The sequence below is a fragment of the Heliconius melpomene genome, chromosome 21 (assembly GCF_056956725.1).
Source record: "Heliconius melpomene rosina isolate 202511_hmr_F chromosome 21, ASM5695672v1, whole genome shotgun sequence".
In the NCBI taxonomy this organism is placed as follows: Eukaryota; Metazoa; Arthropoda; class Insecta; order Lepidoptera; family Nymphalidae; genus Heliconius; species Heliconius melpomene.
In genome coordinates, this window is record NC_140409.1 from 3,000,897 (window position 1) to 3,018,590 (window position 17,694).

The 17,694-nt window shown below is 31.1% G+C and overlaps 2 protein-coding genes across 2 annotated transcripts; one reads left to right on the forward strand and one right to left on the reverse strand.

Moving 5' to 3' along the window:
• Positions 1-267: 267 nt before the first annotated feature.
• LOC146526858 (mitochondrial thiamine pyrophosphate carrier-like) lies at positions 268-4,243 on the reverse strand. Its single transcript, XM_085206255.1, has 5 exons — positions 3,931-4,243; positions 3,480-3,571; positions 2,951-3,146; positions 2,292-2,516; positions 268-525 (listed from the first exon to the last, which is right to left on the reverse strand). Exons 1-5 carry the CDS (start codon positions 4,162-4,164, stop codon positions 316-318), a joined length of 957 nt encoding a protein of 318 aa, XP_085062381.1. The 5' UTR covers positions 4,165-4,243; the 3' UTR covers positions 268-315.
• Positions 4,244-6,171: 1,928 nt separating this feature from the next.
• LOC146526859 (putative 3',5'-cyclic phosphodiesterase pde-5) lies at positions 6,172-14,460 on the forward strand. Its single transcript, XM_085205827.1, has 15 exons — positions 6,172-6,369; positions 6,689-6,803; positions 8,566-8,671; positions 9,348-9,482; positions 9,901-10,037; positions 10,135-10,215; positions 10,320-10,481; positions 10,695-10,856; positions 10,933-11,153; positions 11,273-11,557; positions 11,665-12,229; positions 12,306-12,464; positions 12,537-12,718; positions 12,819-13,011; positions 13,103-14,460. The coding sequence occupies exons 2-15, from the start codon at positions 6,729-6,731 to the stop codon at positions 13,622-13,624; spliced, it is 2,985 nt and encodes a 994-aa protein (XP_085061953.1). The 5' UTR covers positions 6,172-6,369; positions 6,689-6,728; the 3' UTR covers positions 13,625-14,460.
• The last annotated feature ends 3,234 nt before the right edge of the window (positions 14,461-17,694 follow it).

Here is a 17,694-nt window from a genome sequence, read left to right on the forward strand (position 1 = left end):
GGGAACCTAGTGTTAAGACACTCCGTTCCCCAGTTTCTGCCGAATTCTGGAGGTATTGCATGTTGAATGGCAGAATTCAACGCCGCGCTTTGCCTCGACACCAGAGCGAAGAATTGGAAATATAAACTTAAATAAATATTTCACTTCCTCGAGTGGGGATCGAACCCACCACCGTCGCGTTATAGTCACACCGTTGCGCCGCTGCGCCGCAACGACGACCTCAAGTATAATATAATATAAGGCAATAAAAATTGATTCAAATAATACAATATTTTATTTTACATAATAATATGTGTCGCACTTTCTTATTTCGCTCTATCTTATTAAATAGCATACGAGCTCGTAAGTGGAGAACGTGACGATGTTAGTCATTTGGGCTTTGTATATGGTGACTGCTATACCACGATACAAGCCCCAGAATCCTTCAATTTTCACCGTTTGTGATATACACTGTATGAGTTTGGTGCATTTTACTAAATTTCTTGATGTACTAGGTGTATAAAATTTGTCATCGGCTTTATGGCTCTGTAATAAAAGTTGGAAAAAAAATTATTAATAGTTAAATATTTATTGTCTTCTAATAAGTATCGCTTGTAATATGAATATAATTTTTTTAATGTATATAAATAATAACAAAAAATCATGAACGATTCAATAAATAAATTACGGTATGTCATAGGATCGGCAACCACTACCACATAGCTCACAAAAATACTAGGTACCTATGCATAAGAGCTATATATTTAATCATATACATTTCTGAACATACAAAAATGTTATTTTATTATTTTTAAACATATATTTGTTAATATTTGCAATTTTTTAGAATATAGATTATCCAATATTTATTTACATAATATAATTGAGGCCAGTCGAGGCGAAAAGTCTGTGATTGTAAATGCGAAAGGTTGTGGGTTCGATTCCCACTCGAGGAAATGAAATATTTAATATTTTCATTTCTTGGCTCTGGTGTGGAGGCAAAAGCGCGGTTTCGTCGCTCAACACGCAATGCCTCTAGAATTTGGCGGAGAGTGGGTGGCTGAGTGTCCTAACACTAGCCTCCCTCAGCTTACCCTGCTACATGCAGGACACAGGGTAAAACTAAAAAATATACAGAATTTAATTTTAATTTAATTTTAATTTAATTTAATTTTAATTCAATTTTAATACAAAGTAAATTGTTATACTAAGGCGAAATATAAATATTATGTGGACTAAATAGAAAGTAGGGCAATAATAATAACCGCAAATTATTATTGCTGACGTTCGAGCAGAGGCATAATTTCTTAATATAACATAATAATGCTAGCCCCACATAGCAGAATCATATTATATAACTTTTTTTTATTATAATTTTAGTCGACATTTTTTCTATATACTTCATAGCTAAAATTAGCATGCGTGAGGCCTGTGCTGCATCTGTGCCTAAATGAGAACGTTGTGAATTCGAATCCAATTAGGAGAATGAAATATTTAATATTTTCATATCCTCGCACGGGTAACGAGGCAAACCGCAGAGGAGAGTTTCGCTTGACGAAAAATCGGATAACGGAAGTGTTTTAGTGGGATCGAAGTTACTTAGACCCAGGTCTCCTGGTTCCCTCTGCCAACCCTGCCATGTACAGGAAACAGCGGGCAAAAAAGGATATCGTAGAACTCTCCGAGACAATAGATTCTGTACGCCTACCCCGATTTGCGCAAAAAAAAAATATAGAAATGCAACAAATTGCAGTAAGAAAAACAATATAACTTTAACAAAATAGTACTTGTACAAAATTAAAAAAAACCAATAAACATGCAAAATTAAGTGAATGAAGAATCCTTCATGTCAAGGTATCGTTTAATTAATTTGTAGCTGTGTTTTAAATATAACTAAAGATTATTATAGCGCCTTTCGCCTAGTATATTTTAAACGAAATGTATTCAACTTAATTGTTATCTACTTGAACTGAATTGTTCTCTTTAAAATATAAAATATTTATCAAATTTAAGGTTTTTAGTGTTATTCTAGTCTATTTCACTTAGAAAAGAAAAATATTTTTTTAGAAAATACATAAAAATTTAAACGATTTGAACCCGCGCCTCTTGAAATCTTCTAAGCGCTTATTTTAAGCCACATGTCCTCATCAAGCTACATTGGAACGCGTAAGACTATATTCTGTGCGAAAATTATTGGACCAAATAAAATATCAGTGAGCCTAATGTTACGACACTCCGCTCCCCATTTCCCCCAAAATCTGGTCGCTACTTGAAATAAAAATTAGATACAAAAAAATAATATAAATACTAACACCAATTTGCAAACGTCGCTTTGCCAAATCTAGAGGATAAGTTAAAACTTTGGCCACGAAGCCAGCGATGCTACCAGCTGCGGTGGTGGCGTAGAGCAGGTGTTCTGGTCTGTGAGCGTTGGCCTTCGAATGGGTACAGTCCCCGTTACACGAGTAAAAGTAATTTAGGAACATTGGTTGAAGGAAGCTGAATACTGAGAATGTTATTCCAGATTGAGGTCCTAGCTGTAATTTATTAATTAGAAAATTTCAATTTTTTTTTTAGATTAGCGCATATATTGTATTTCTATGTATATTAGGTTACTTTTATGCAATTATTATGTTATATTTTTTTCAGCTTCACCCAGCAGGATAGGCAGAGGAAATCTAGTGTTAAGAGACTTCGCGGTGGAACTCAACGGCGCGCCTTGCTTCTACACCAGAGCGAAGAAATAAAAATATTAAATATTTCATTCCTCGGGGAATGGAACATAGAACCAGTCGCGTTTACAGTTTCACACTTGTACCACTGCACTACCACTGACCTTATATAAGATTGAACTTATCTATTAATAATTTATCTGAAATTACTTACGATATACACTTATATGAAGTGAAAAATTAAACAAAGAAGAATTAATAATAAAATAAAAACTGAAATAAAAACGTAATCGAATAACCATTAGCACGCCTGCCGCCCATCCTTCGTAAAAAGCCAAGATCCCACCAGATCTGTATACAGCTCTTGCACCGTTCAAAAACCCTCTATACTGTTCCTTTACCAACATTTGCCTTACTCTTATCACTTCCAGAGGTGTTACTAGTGTAGCGCTGCACGAACCGGCGCATATGCCGCATACGAATTCTAGGAAAGCCCTAATGGAAAGATAATAATGGATTTTGTATGGTTGAACGCGTTTATCTCAAGAACTAAAAACATTTTTTGTGTTTATTTAAATTATGGATTTATTGTTTATATGTAGAAGGCAATAGTAAATTGTTTCGATGTATTCCATTCCCGCAGTCATTGTTACCCAAGTTTTTCTTTGTTATATATTTTTATTTTCGATATAAATAAATAATTAAAAAAATTCGAAATAGATGAATAAAGAACAAATAATATTTATTTATAATTAATATAAATTTGTAAGTTTTACTAATTTTTTATAAGTAAAAAGCGAATAAAAATAAAAAATGAGATATACTCACTTGTAATTAGGATAAACGGAAGTACTATGCATAAATTTAGTTGTGACTTCATAAACATAAAATTGACTGGTCGTTGAGAGTATTGAATGCATCTGCAACAGGCACTCGTATTAATATTATTTTAATAATTAATTAATTATTTATTAAATAATTGTTTAATATTGGATATGGCAACTTTATAATGTAGCAATGTTGGTCGTCTCTTATAATTTATTCTTTCTTTTTTCGCTTTACCCTGTTAGACCAAGTGAGCCTAGTGTTAAGACACTCCCTCCCACTCCCACTTTTTCGCAAAACTCTTTCCCTCGGACACCAGAACAATGAAATGCAAATATAAAATTTTCTATTTCCTTAAGCGAGAATCAAATCCACAACCTGTCACTTTTACAGTCACACTCGTGTTCCCATGAGCTATAAAAAGTAACTCCTATCAATAGTGCATATTCATTACCTGGCCCAGGTTGTGCCCATGCCAGAAAGCAAATATGCCTTCTTCGAAAAGAATTTTTTTGGATGTTTCATATACATTAAGTTGTCTTCCTTTGGTCATTCTTTTCTGTAGTTGTGTCCTGACTTTAAGTACATCTAGAGGTTGAATGGTGAACCGTGTGACGATACCGGAAATACAGCCAGCTATTAATTTCTGGTTTGGAGTCAACGACTCATCTTTTCTGTAGCCAACCATATTTCAAGACATAATTGGTGCGTACAATTATTTTCACGTATCACAACTTCATTGTTCATCATTTTCTATTCTGTTGTCATACGCTGACAGACAATTCAAAGACATGAGAATAGAGTAATATTACTTTAATTTAATGAGTACAGATTATAATAATATATAATAATGTTGTTTGTATGTAATGTGTACAGTATACTTATATATTATATATGTGTTTCTATTTAATAGTTACTTAAATTAAAAATAAACGTAAATGCGCCTTATAAGGAACAAATAGCAATATTTTATATAATCTATATTGAATTTTATCTTATTTTTCTTTAGCTAGATATGCCGTATCTCGAATATAAAAGGGAAGGCAGAGGGAACTTAGCGCTAAAACATTGCGTTTCCTTTTTCCGACCAATTTTTGAGACATAGCGTGTTGATTGCCGGAACTTAACGCCGCGCTTCGTCTTCTTCCCAGAGAGAAGTCCTATGTCCTAAATATGTTTTTAAGTATTTCCACATTTATTTGAAGAATGACGGTAACACGTTTTAAGCCTTACATTATAAATATTATAAGTTGTCTATATTTCTGTCATATGAAAACAAATGTTGACGTTGTCAAGGCGGTTAGGAGAATAGGCCAATACAAGCACATTGCACAGTCAAAAAATATAATTAGTTTAATATTACATTGTAGTTTGTTGTGGATAATGACGTTAAGTTATAATGAAAGATATTTCTTAATGTTCTAAAAAAGTCTTCGTAATAGGGTCACTATTTGAACTGTCATTTTGTTTATTTATAATATCACATTTTTCTTTAGTTTAAAGGATAAGAAAAATATGGTTAAAAAATGTATCTTCAAAAATGTTTTATATATTTAATTTTGAAAATGAAGTCACAGCAGTAAAAATATTAGGTTATTTGAGCAGCTGTTTCATCCAAATAAGTATTAATCCTTATTCAGAAAAACCTGTTAGCTTACCTTACGCATTTAATCTAGATAAAAAATTTAAATATCGAGTTAAGTGTTTAGTTTAAAAGATTATATTGCAAATTTAAAATTATAAACAGTTAAAATATGTAATGAAAATTTTTTGACAATATCTAATGGCGGTTCAGTGGCTTTAGTAAAAGTTACTCTGTACAAGACAAGAGATGGTTTTAGATTTGACTCTCATTTGGATTTATTTTTTCGTTTTTACGATTTGGAAAATGATAGCGTGGACTCTGTCACTTCTAAATAAAGAAAGAGTGAAAGAAGTAGCCTTATTTTTTGTTATCTTCACATTCATTTGTAATTACAACGTATAAATTACAATTGTCTTACTAGGTGAGTAAGGCAATTATGATAGGAAATCAATTTGGCCACTGATGTTAACTTTTTAAATGATATAGTATTACTTTTTGCATTAGGTAATACCAGCAACTCAGGAAAATAAACTCAGATAGTCTGTCGAATTCTGAGGAGGGCAAGAAAGCGCCACCATAGGAATTGAAAATTCTAAATATTATTTCATTCTAAAATTCAAAATTTCTATGGGGGCTAGTGTACCACAGAGCGGTAAGTAGGTACTGTGGGGCCTAGAAGGAGGATGAGAGCAAATACAGACAAAAAGGGAAAAGAACGCTATTCTCCATTATTTAGGCTTCAATTAAAGGTAGCTACAGTATTGTTTATTAAAAAAATCTATGGAATGTATAATAAAATGGAACGATACCCTCATTTATTATGTATGATGTAGAAATGAAATGTATCAATAAAATAATTCCAGGATGCAGCTCTATTATACCGATAAGGCAGTTATGATAAGATATAAAAAACAATAAAAGCACAAATCAAATCGAAAGTTTATTTAATTTCACACAATAAATTGAGAAATTTTATGAACTTTTCCATAATTCCACTTATATTATCATTTATATCCATCTTTTTGCTTATTTTAAAGCAAAAACGAACGTTCCGTACGAAAATATACAGATTTAATATAATAATAAAGTGTATCAACAAATAATATGCATCTACATATAAATGTAGATAACAGATGACCGTGACGAAGCTCCCTACATTGATTGGGCGACCACTGTGAACTTAAAACGCTTATTGCTACAAACACTCTCCACCGAGCGTATCGTTAATCTCATTCAATATTTTAAAGTGAATTAATTATTTATTATTTATTCATTGAATAAATAAATATTTATTATTATTTACAAACGGTAAGTTTATATATAAATGAATAAATTATATTTTTTATCGTATTTTTTTTGTTTTTGTTTTACAAATATGTTTGGTTTTAATAATGTTGCGAATATTTTTTTTTAATTAATATCAACCACAATAAGTTTATCTCGAGATAAGGTAGCTTTGGCAAGTGAATGTAGTATACGTCTGTTGTATTATTGTGCTTATGTAAATCAATTAAATGCTTAAATTATACAAAAAAATATATTTAATATTAAGATTTTACTAAGAATATATTTAAATTGTATTATTAAATGGCTGAATTATATATTCTTTATTATATGATTTTTTAAGCTCAAAAAACTCTCATGGAATATTTTTGTTAATTAACAAAATGTCAGATGGGTACGGAGACCGCACTGAATGCGAAAGAGAAAGAAAGAGCAAAGATAATAATAATAAATTAAAGGTGAGTTAATACTTATATTTTTAGAGTATCTGTGAATTTTACAATTCAATTCAATTTGACAGAACTATTTTCCTTTGTTGTTAATTGTGTTTAATTCTAAATATAGTAAAAATCTTACAGTCAAAAGCGTTATTTCTATGTCATGAAATTATATTTAATTGACACAATCATATATCTCAATCGATATAATGTTAGCTGTTAGTATATGCTTATTAATATCTATATATGTATCTATGTTAATGGAATTTTTATTTGTCGTATCGTAGCGGTTGCGGGTTCAATTAGGGAAATGAAGTCATGTTCATTTCATAGATAACAAAAAAAAAAGCGTGGCTCGTGTAATGTCTCGAGAATTGGGGTTTGGTTTGTCTTTTTTAGTTTGAATGTTCTTTGCTATATACGGGATAGTGTCAATAAATATTCGTCGCAATAGACCTAGTGCCGAATTGCACCTGCGACCAGCTAATCGTTATTGTCTATTGTACTTCTAAAAACACCACACAAATTCCGTGACGTGCATACCATTATATTATTAGTAATGTCAATATTGTCTATACTTCCATTGCCCTCCGGTCACCACTTGAATTGATTATAAAATAGAACAATTATGCCATTGTCTAAATATTTATACGAAGTAATCAACCAAATTTTACTAATGACGTTTATAGGACAAAGCCTGATAGTGATCCATTTGAGTTCAATTAATTAATAAACTTAATTTAAGTGATGTAGAGTTCTGTTTTAGTATTAGTAAAGACAAATGAATTTAGATACTATCAGAGTGTACTAATAATATACATTTTAAGAGATTTGCAGGAAAGACCTTTTTCCTGTACAAATAAGACCTGGAAAATTGTTATATTATATTTAAAACTGTCAAGTGTGTGTTGGTCTCGTCCACGACACATTCGTGACGTACAAATTATAAAAGTTGATTAACTTAAATTTCTGAGCGTATGCACTCATTATGTATGAAATTAACTACAAATATACATATATAACAAATGCTTTTTTTTCGTCAATTTAAAACATTTACTTACATTTTTTCGACTTTTTCCTTTTTTTCTACTGTGAGTTGTCAATTCTGGCCAAATTTTATAATTCCAAGTCAATAGTAGGTATTACACCTACCCTATAAGCTTTGAAGAAGCTGCGAAAAAGCTTGGTAAATTTAAGCTTGTACGCGTACGCACCCATTTTGTATGAAATGAAGTACAAGAATTGTAATAATTTTCTACCATATATATACATACAATTTTTATTTTTTAGATTTTTTACATTTATAAGTACTCCCTCCTTGCCAAACGGAAAGTACCTAATGTTATAGGTTTTGTTTACGCGGCGCATTTCGTACAAAATGCACCAAAAAATGAACGCGTTGACGTAGTAGCTTAATTATTATTTCTGTGCAATACTCCACTCGATCTTAAGATAAATTGTCTTGACAGCTGTACAGACGGACAACAAAGGCATATTTAAGGGTTCCGTTTTTTTAATTTTGAGATATGAAATCCTAATAACCACTTAAGCAGAGTCTACTGCATCATACATGCCATCATATGACCTGAACGTCACAACGATATAATGGTGAAGATATTAATTTAAACAATTATTTCTAGCTAATACAATGTTTAAAAATTAATCACTATTACCCAGCAATATCTATTTGTATTGAATTGAATCGCGTCATAGTAATATTATTGAATCTTATTCAGATTTGAGATTGTTGTATTTATTTTTTTATACTTCTTTTCTCTCACAGTCACTCTCTTCTGACAGTCTGAACGTCCAAAACTTCCAGAAGGCTTCGGTACATAATGATCGCAACCTGTACTTATTTCCACCGATTGCTATGGATAATAATTTCAGTGAGTATGCTTAAATCAAAGAATAGTATATAAATATTATTTTTGTTATGACAGTTCTCTAATTCTAGTAACAATGCCTAATGTATGCAGAGGGATCTATTGTTTAAACTCTCTGCCTTTATTAGTATACAGTGACTGTTGAGTGTCGGAACTTAACGCCTCGATTTTTTTACCGGAGCGAGAAAATAAAAATATACCATTCTTCGATTGTTAATTGAACCCGTCAACAACCGTCATGTTTACAACCAGATAGTCAGTGCCTCTGAGCCACAAGCCACATAACCTCATCTCTATTCTGTCTGAAAGTACTCTGCAATGCAAAGGAAGGATTAGGTATATAATATGTGTAAGACTATATAGTGATAGGTATGGTTGTTGGGTTCAATCCCCAATCGAGGAAATGAAATATTTATTTAAATATATATTTCCATTCTCTCCGCTTTGGTGTCCAGGCAAAGCACGACGTTACGTGTTACTTAACGTCTCTAGAATTCGGCGCAAAGTGGGGAATTTAGTGTCTAACACTAGGTTCCCTCTGCCTACTCTGCTGTTTTTTTAAGACTATATATTTCCCGTAGTTATTTTAATTGCATATATTAATTTTTTATACGTACTACGTACATATATTGTACACATATATTTAGTATGTAATGGGATAAATAATTTGTGTTTGCAGGAACGGGAGAAACTTCTAAATCTAAGTCTTTAATACTAGAGCCTAAGCCACATTCAAGTTATCATAGGGGATGTATATCAAAAGATTATAGGAGCTGTACAAAAATAGGAAACGAAAGAAAACCGTATAAATTAGGTGAAGTAATCAATACGTATACATTTGTATTTTTTAATTATGTTTAATCTATATAAATCTTGATTTTTCTGTTCAATGTATATTATTTATCAATAATTTAGTTAGGCCAGCTGGCCAGGCTTGTGCGACAGCAAAAATGCTACAGGTTGTGGGTTCGATTCCCACTAAAAGAAATTAAATATTACATATTTTTATTTCCTCGTTTCGGTAACGAGGCAAAGCTCGGCGTTGAATTCCACCACTCAACACGCAATGCCTACAGAATTCAGTGGAAAATGGGGAACGGAAGCATCCTAATAGAAACGGAGTCTCTTAACACTAGGATCGCAGGTTCCCTCTGCCTACCCTGCTATGTGCGTGTGTGTATGTGATACTTTATAAAGCTAAACAAAGATTAAATATTCTTTATATTCTACAGCTAAACGTGTTCCCAAGAATATAGAAGTGAGTGATTATCTTGACCGAAATCGCGATTTCTTAGAGGCTTACATCATAGATAGTGTTCCGATAAATCAATTAGAGAGATGGTTGATTAAAAAAGTAACTCATGATCCGGTAAGTGTACAGACACTTACAATAAATAGCATTGTGTAATACTTAACTGGCTATATATTATACAAAAACAGATATTATAAATGAATAATTGTTGCAGGGCAGAGCGTCACATAGAGACAAAAACGAACCTGTATTAAAAAGTTTTCACGATATTAACATAAAAAAGAAAATATTTATGGTAATAAATTTTTGAATTATAAATTATACAACTTGAAATGTGTTTAATTTGTACTAGGTGAATACTCGTAAATATTAAAATTTAAAGACTTTTTCATTCTATAGGAGCTTCTAAATAAGCTGAAGGAAGATACAAATGAATATTCAATTTCATTGGAATTAACTCACCTATTGAGTAAATCTGTTGGTGTGGACGCGTATAGGGTATACAAATTGTTTCCAGATCATCCCAATTTTGTCCAATATTTTGTAATGGATTCACCTTCTGTAAGTAAACTTTTCTTTCCCTCAAAAAATTTATTAGCTTAAAATATAGCGAATTTAATTTAAAGGTACGCAAAGATTATTTTATATGGATTTCACATATATACATGTTTTCATTGTCTTATATTACGCCTGAATATTAAGTATAAGCAAATACGCCAAAGATAACCATGTCTCAATTTATATTTATTGTTTCAACTTTAATATATTTTTTAGGATTATCTCACCCCTCAGTTGGCACGGGCCGATCCTAACAAAATTGGACATGTATTAGAGGTAGCAAAAAACGGAGCATGCTTACGACTGTCAAGACATACAAATTCTTCATTTCCAAAGATATCCAGTTCTCTTTTGAAGGCGTTCGGTATAAAAGATGTGGTAAAACATCATATCTTCATGCTTTCTTTTTTATCTTCTTTTTTTTAGCGTGATTATAATTTCGAATATTTTTCAGAAAAAAGCTAATCACGTTATGTTCTTACCTATTTTAACTGCTAATGGAAAGACATCATATGTCATTGAAATGTGGCGGATCCGAGACATTTTTGAAGACAAGGATGAAGAAATCTGTTCTAACTTTATTGTGTGGGGTAGTTTAATTTTACACTATTGTAATTTATATCTGGACAAAAAAAGAGAACGTAATATGTCCGATTTCTTATTAGATGTAGTGAAGTAAGTAGATATAACTGTCAATTTAATATTTTAAACGATATGAACATTAGCATTATCATCGAATTATTAAAATTAATTCAGTTTTAATGCAATTATCTAAAATTATTGTTATTTTGTAGAGCAATTTTCGAAGAAATGGTATCCTTAGATCAGCTTATAAAGAGAATATTAGAATTTGCGCAACGTTTAGTAAATGCAGATAGAGCTTCTTTATTTCTAGTGGACTACAGAAACTTTGAACTTGTTTCAACTGTTTTTGACTTAAAATTTGAGCCCGGTCAAGGAAGGGATATAGAGAAAAAGGAAATAAGAATGCCAATTAATCGTGGTATAGCAGGACATGTTGCACTATCTGGTGAGACTATGAATATTCCTGACGCATATGCTGATTATAGATTTAATAGGTAAATATATTATAAATAATAAATATTTACAATGTGAAATTTAATATATTATCAGCTTGATGTACATGTAAATGATCTGAAATGAAATGATTTAATTTTATTTCCAGAGAAGTGGATGAAGCTACTGGATATAAAACTATAAGTATTTTATGTATGCCTGTTAAAGTACAAGGTAAAGTAATTGGTGTGGTGCAGATGGTAAACAAGCGTAACAATGACAATTTTGACCATGAAGACGAAGTCTCCTTCGAAATATTCTCGACTTTCTTTGGACTTGCTCTTCATCATGCAAGACTTTACGATAAGATTATGCGAAAAGAGCAAAAATATAGAGTCGCGTTAGAAGTATTAAGCTACCACAACACCTGTCGAGAACATGAAGTCCAAGAAATACTTAGAGATCATAACGAAATTAAAGCAAATATTAATGACTTTTACTTAGATCCTTATAAATTAGATGACTTCCAAAAGTGTAAAGCTGTTATTTCAATGTTTGACGATCTCTTTGAACTTTCGAAGTTTGATTATGTTACTGTGACTAGATTTATACTGACGGTTAAGAAAAATTATAGAACAGTGCCCTATCATAATTTTGATCACGGTTGGTCTGTCGCCCACGCTATGTATGTAATTTTAAAAAGTGATAACCGGAGACGTTTCGATTATAAAATGGTAAATTTTAAAATAACTGAAATTTAGTGCTCGTTATCGTTATATGTTTAATAATATCCATTTTGTATAATTTTAGCGCCTGGCGTTGTTTGTAGCTTGTCTATGTCATGATTTGGATCACAGAGGATATACTAATAAATATATGAACGAAACTGCTTCACCTTTAGCTGCTATGTACACAACTTCACCTTTGGAACATCATCATTTCAATATCACAGTTACTATTTTGCAACAGGTTTGTGTCAGTTTCGTGCACTATTTTATTTATAATTCTTTTGAGAAATATAATATTTCGTATATTCTTCAGGATGGGCACAACATATTTTCACATTTATCTAGTGACGAATACAAGGACATCTTACGTTATATAAGGCATTGTATCCTGGCTACAGATTTAGCCGCCTTTTTTCCTAATTTAGAAAAGTTAAAAGATATTCATGAAGGAAATTCTCGTCTCACAAAATTCAATTGGGCAATTCCAGGGCATAGGTAAATTGAATTCTAATTGAAGTATATTAAATACAGTAATATTAAAAAAACATTTATTCTTATATAAATATCACTTAATTATATACGACAATAATTTTAGGGATTTGGCTATGGCTCTATCAATGACTGCTGCTGATCTATCAGCGTCGGCTAAGCCTTGGGAAATACAAATTAAAACTGTGAAGGTTATCTTTGAAGAATTTTATGATCAAGGTGACAAAGAAAGAGCTGCAGGGAAAGCACCAATACCAATGATGGATAGAAATAAGCCGGAGGAGCAACCTGCAAGCCAAGTAAGTTTTGTATTTGTTTTTATTTTTATATAAAATTTATTATTAATAATTAAAATCAGACTGATAATTAACGCGTCCTTTTTCTTTTTAGGTAGGCTTCTTAAGTCAGATATGTATACCGTGTTATAGTATGTTATATAAAATTCTTCCCAAAACTAAACCTATGTACGTTATGTCTTTGAAAAATCTTAATAATTGGAAATCAAGAGTTAATTCTAAAACCACGGAAAGCGACGAATCTTCAAATGAAAATACCTCTGATATAGCGTCTGAAATTGAATTAGATGAAGACAATGTAGAAATTTCAGAAGAATATTCTGAGTCTCAAGTGAGAGAAACTTTAGGCAATGATCTTATTAATATTGAGAACATTATAGAAGAGGTACATGATAAAGAAGAGGATAAGCATATTAAAGAAATAAGTGGCGAGATTACAGCTAAATTGAAATGTATTAAGTCTGATTCAGTTTCTTGGGAAGACGATAGCATTTTGCTTGATAAAGCTGTAGATCTTATTTGGAAGGATAGTGACGGGAATTTAGTGGACGAGGAAGGTGTGGTTACTGTAGCAAAAAAATCATTGAAGTTGGCTTTAAAAAACTCTGAAGACTAGGAATAGTATTAGATGACATTTGGGTTTTATATTAATTAATACTAGTATATATGAAATTTATATATAATTACATTATTATTTTCATATTAAGTACAAACATGAAATAAAGTAATTTCTCACATTATGTGTAAAGTAAATGACCATTGATGCTGGAATTTGTCCATATGTTTGTGATAGTTATGGATTCAATATATAGATGACTGGTCCAAAAAAATCATCCACTATGTATGTAATAAGAAGATAAGGTGAATAATAATATAATATTGTGTGTGAAAATAATAACCAAATTGATCTACAATAATATTAATACTTAATAGATGTAATTAAAAATTAATCTTGGCTTTTTAAACTTGACATTTTAAAATTAACCTACAAGTTTCAATATCAATACAGTTACTGTTATTTTGACATCCTAATAAAGTATATTGTGCTATTTGTAATATTATTGTTTTGTCAATAGACGACGAGCAATAGCAGCTGTTGAAAATATTGCTATATTTTTTGGTAGCTTAAATTTTAATGCAGCATTCTCATACGGAGCAAGAAATGTCGTCTTATAACTCTACTAAATGTCACACTGTCTTACCAGGGCAGTGAAATAAAAATAATGCACTACCACTAGTGGAGGTCGAACCCAGTACTACCGCGTTTACAGCCAGACGTAATATTGCGTCGCGATTTTGTTTTCGTGATCAATTTAACTTATTAGTTATAAATAATTTTATATTAAAAATGTAAAGTATACGCGTAAGTATATTATGATGTTGTAATTCTTTTATTGTGATTTTAATAAATAAAAAATCTACATTTCCATTTGTCCCACTATTAAAGCCTAATTTATTTCTATTTATTTATACCTCTTTTATCATTCCCTTTAAGATGTTAAGGGTTTTGGGGAAGGGCTGGGGGTAAGCCTTTAGAATGTATAGGTACACAATTATTTTTGTTAGATTACTAAAACTAATTGATTTTCGATAATAAAGTTTTTAAAGATTTAGAGAAAAAAAGTTTTTCTTTCTATAATCTAGAAAGATTGGCAAAAAAGATTTATGATGGTAACGTAAGCGATACGTTACCATCATAAATCTTTTTAGCGGGAGACCTTGGTTGACCCTCGAAAACACAGTATCAAAGATACTGGAATTGGGTGGTTGATGACAGTGAACAAGGCGAAAGAGAAATGTAGAGACGTATGTTTTTTTCCTTTTTTTGCGAGCTAAACTTAAAAATTAAGTGTATAACCGACAACGATACTAAATTTACCAACCAATTTTACCTAAATACATTTAAATAATATTGAATAAATAAATAATCATATCGTACAAGCGCGCGAAATCGCGGGCGGGCAGCTAGTATTAAAAAAATATTTTTATTCTTTCAAACTCAAATTAAAAATTAAACAAATTTACAGTTAAAGATCACTAAATCCAATAAAAATGTAAAGTAATCGATATATTATTTTGAATACGACCTGGTTTTTATGAAGATACCATAACAACCCACAAAAGTTTAACTTTATTATAGCATTGTTTAGAGCTGAGGCAGCCGTGAATACAAACGTTACGTAAATCCGGTCTTTGTGAGATTGTAACTTACGTGACCGCGATCAACAAAATAATGTCAAAGATGTAGCATCTGAGATCGGCATTTACAATGTTATTTTATATGTAATTCGAGGTTTATGATGTTTCTTTTTTTGGTTGAAATATATATAAATTATATGTGAGGCCATTGTGTGACTGTAACGCGATGGTTATGAGTTCGATCTCCACTCGAGGCAAAAGCCCGGCGTTTAGTTCCGCCACTCAACACGCAATGCGCACTAGGTTTAACACTAGTCCCTCTGTCTACACAACTGTATACAAGATATAGCGTGCAGTTGATTAAATATTAAATGTGTGTAAAATTAATAGTAATTAGGAGAGATAAAATTTTTTGGGAGAGACTCCTTTGTCCGCTATTTGTAAGTATATATTCTTCAAGACATAATGTGTTGAGTGGTGGAACTCTCCGCCGAGTTTTCTTTTGTTAGAGCCGAGAATTGGAAATAGTTCACTACCGCTAGTGGAGACTGAACCCACAGCCGTCGTTTACAGTTACCATTATACCATGATGGTACCCTAAAAGTGTTGCATGTTGCTTATATTTAAGGCAATAAAGTGAAAATAATTAATTTCCTCAAGCAGAGATCAAACCTACAATTATCGTCCTTACCTACAAAAGATTTATTTACTTTTATTTAGTCTTTGAGGGCAGAAGTAAAAGGTTATTTTTATCTACATGATAAATATTACCTACTAGTACCTACCTTCTTATTAGGTAACATTAGCACGCCGTTCACCTATGACCCTTTCACTAAATTAACCTTCTCACCGCATCGGTTATCCGTTGGTTATTTCCTATACACTACGAGTATGTAAAAGATGGCTATAATTAAAATATAATTGTAGAAAGTAATATAATTGCTGTATCGAATAAATTCAAATATATCTATATTGATAATAAGCATGACGTTCTCGAAACTTAATTGATATGTAAATGGTTGATCATGGATGTTGGGAGTTTGAATCTATTTTAAGGAAATATTTTTATCTCCCTGTATTTGGCGGAAAAGGGGGAACTGAGTACTACACTAGGTTCCCTCCGCCTGCCCTGCTGTGTGCGGTATACACCGTGAAGCTGTTTTTTGTTTTTTTATTATTTTAATCTATGATATATACTTTCATTCTATTCTTAAAATTAACTTAAATTAGCTTCCCGCTGTATCCCGGTTATAGCAGGTTCCGATACCTCATTTTCCCGTCAAATATTCGAGACATTACGTGATGAGTGGCGAAATTCAACGCCGCGCTTAATCTTGCGCGAGTATATAAAAATAATTAAAGCCCCTGAGTGGGAATCGAACCCCGTCAAGTTTACAGTCAGACGCCGTGCCGTGCCAAGACGGCTTCACATACATCTATTCTCAAAAAGCAAAATATATCTGAAAACTGTGAAAAGTAAGAAATGAAATCGCTCTAGGTTGCCATTTAAAATATAGGAGATGCACGGCGAAAATAATAACTATGTTAAAAATATGTTATGTAAGACTAATACATGATTTTTCACGTCTTCGATAAATCGAGATGCAATCGATTATGGCTAACGAATGTAATACCTTAATTTGTTGAATATTAAGTGAAGGTTGTGTTGCGTTTTTATTTTCGTAAGAACACACGTAGGATTAGTCTGAACACAATCCACAATATTTGTAGAATTAAATAAATAATAATGTTTCTCAACAACTTATGTATTTCTTAAGAAATAATAGTTTAAACTGTCAAATATTGTAAAAATTGGGTAATTATTAATAGTATTGTTTAATTGTATAGTACTAATTGTTTTATGTTTATTTTCTCATTTCTTGTTATTCTAATTTAATAATATATATATAAATATATATATTCTAATTAAATTTGACATCCCATAGTATTTTTTAACTCGGAAATGTTTATATTAATTTATACGCCACATTACTATAAAACATGCAGTGCTCCTTCATTTTGCTAAGAATAAATTAATTTAATTGCGTTTTTTCTTCTATTATAATAATAGCATATAATAATAAAAATATTATTTTATACGTTTCCTCAATAATTGTAATACTAATTGAGTTTTGTATGAAGTAAATATTATTCTCACATATATGTAGATATATATATTAAGATGTTTGATTTTCACAATTATTACACATTTAAAATAAAATATAATCGGATTATATATATACTTAAATAGGTTCATTTAAAATAAATATATTATGTCATATCGGCCTCAAGCACAAACGGTATTTTTTTCATTTCATCCTTCATTAAAATTATTCTTCTTGTTTCTAATAATAAAGCAGAGAAGAAGAAATAAAGCAGAGTGTTATTTTAAACAAAGGATAAATATATTAATATAGGTACAGTAGAAAGTATTCGAAATTGTTACATTCTTATTCAAATACAATTCATTGAAATAAAACAATTGTAAGTGAACAATTCAAGGTGGCGTGGATGAATCCTATTATGGTTGTTTTTCTGCATTATGAA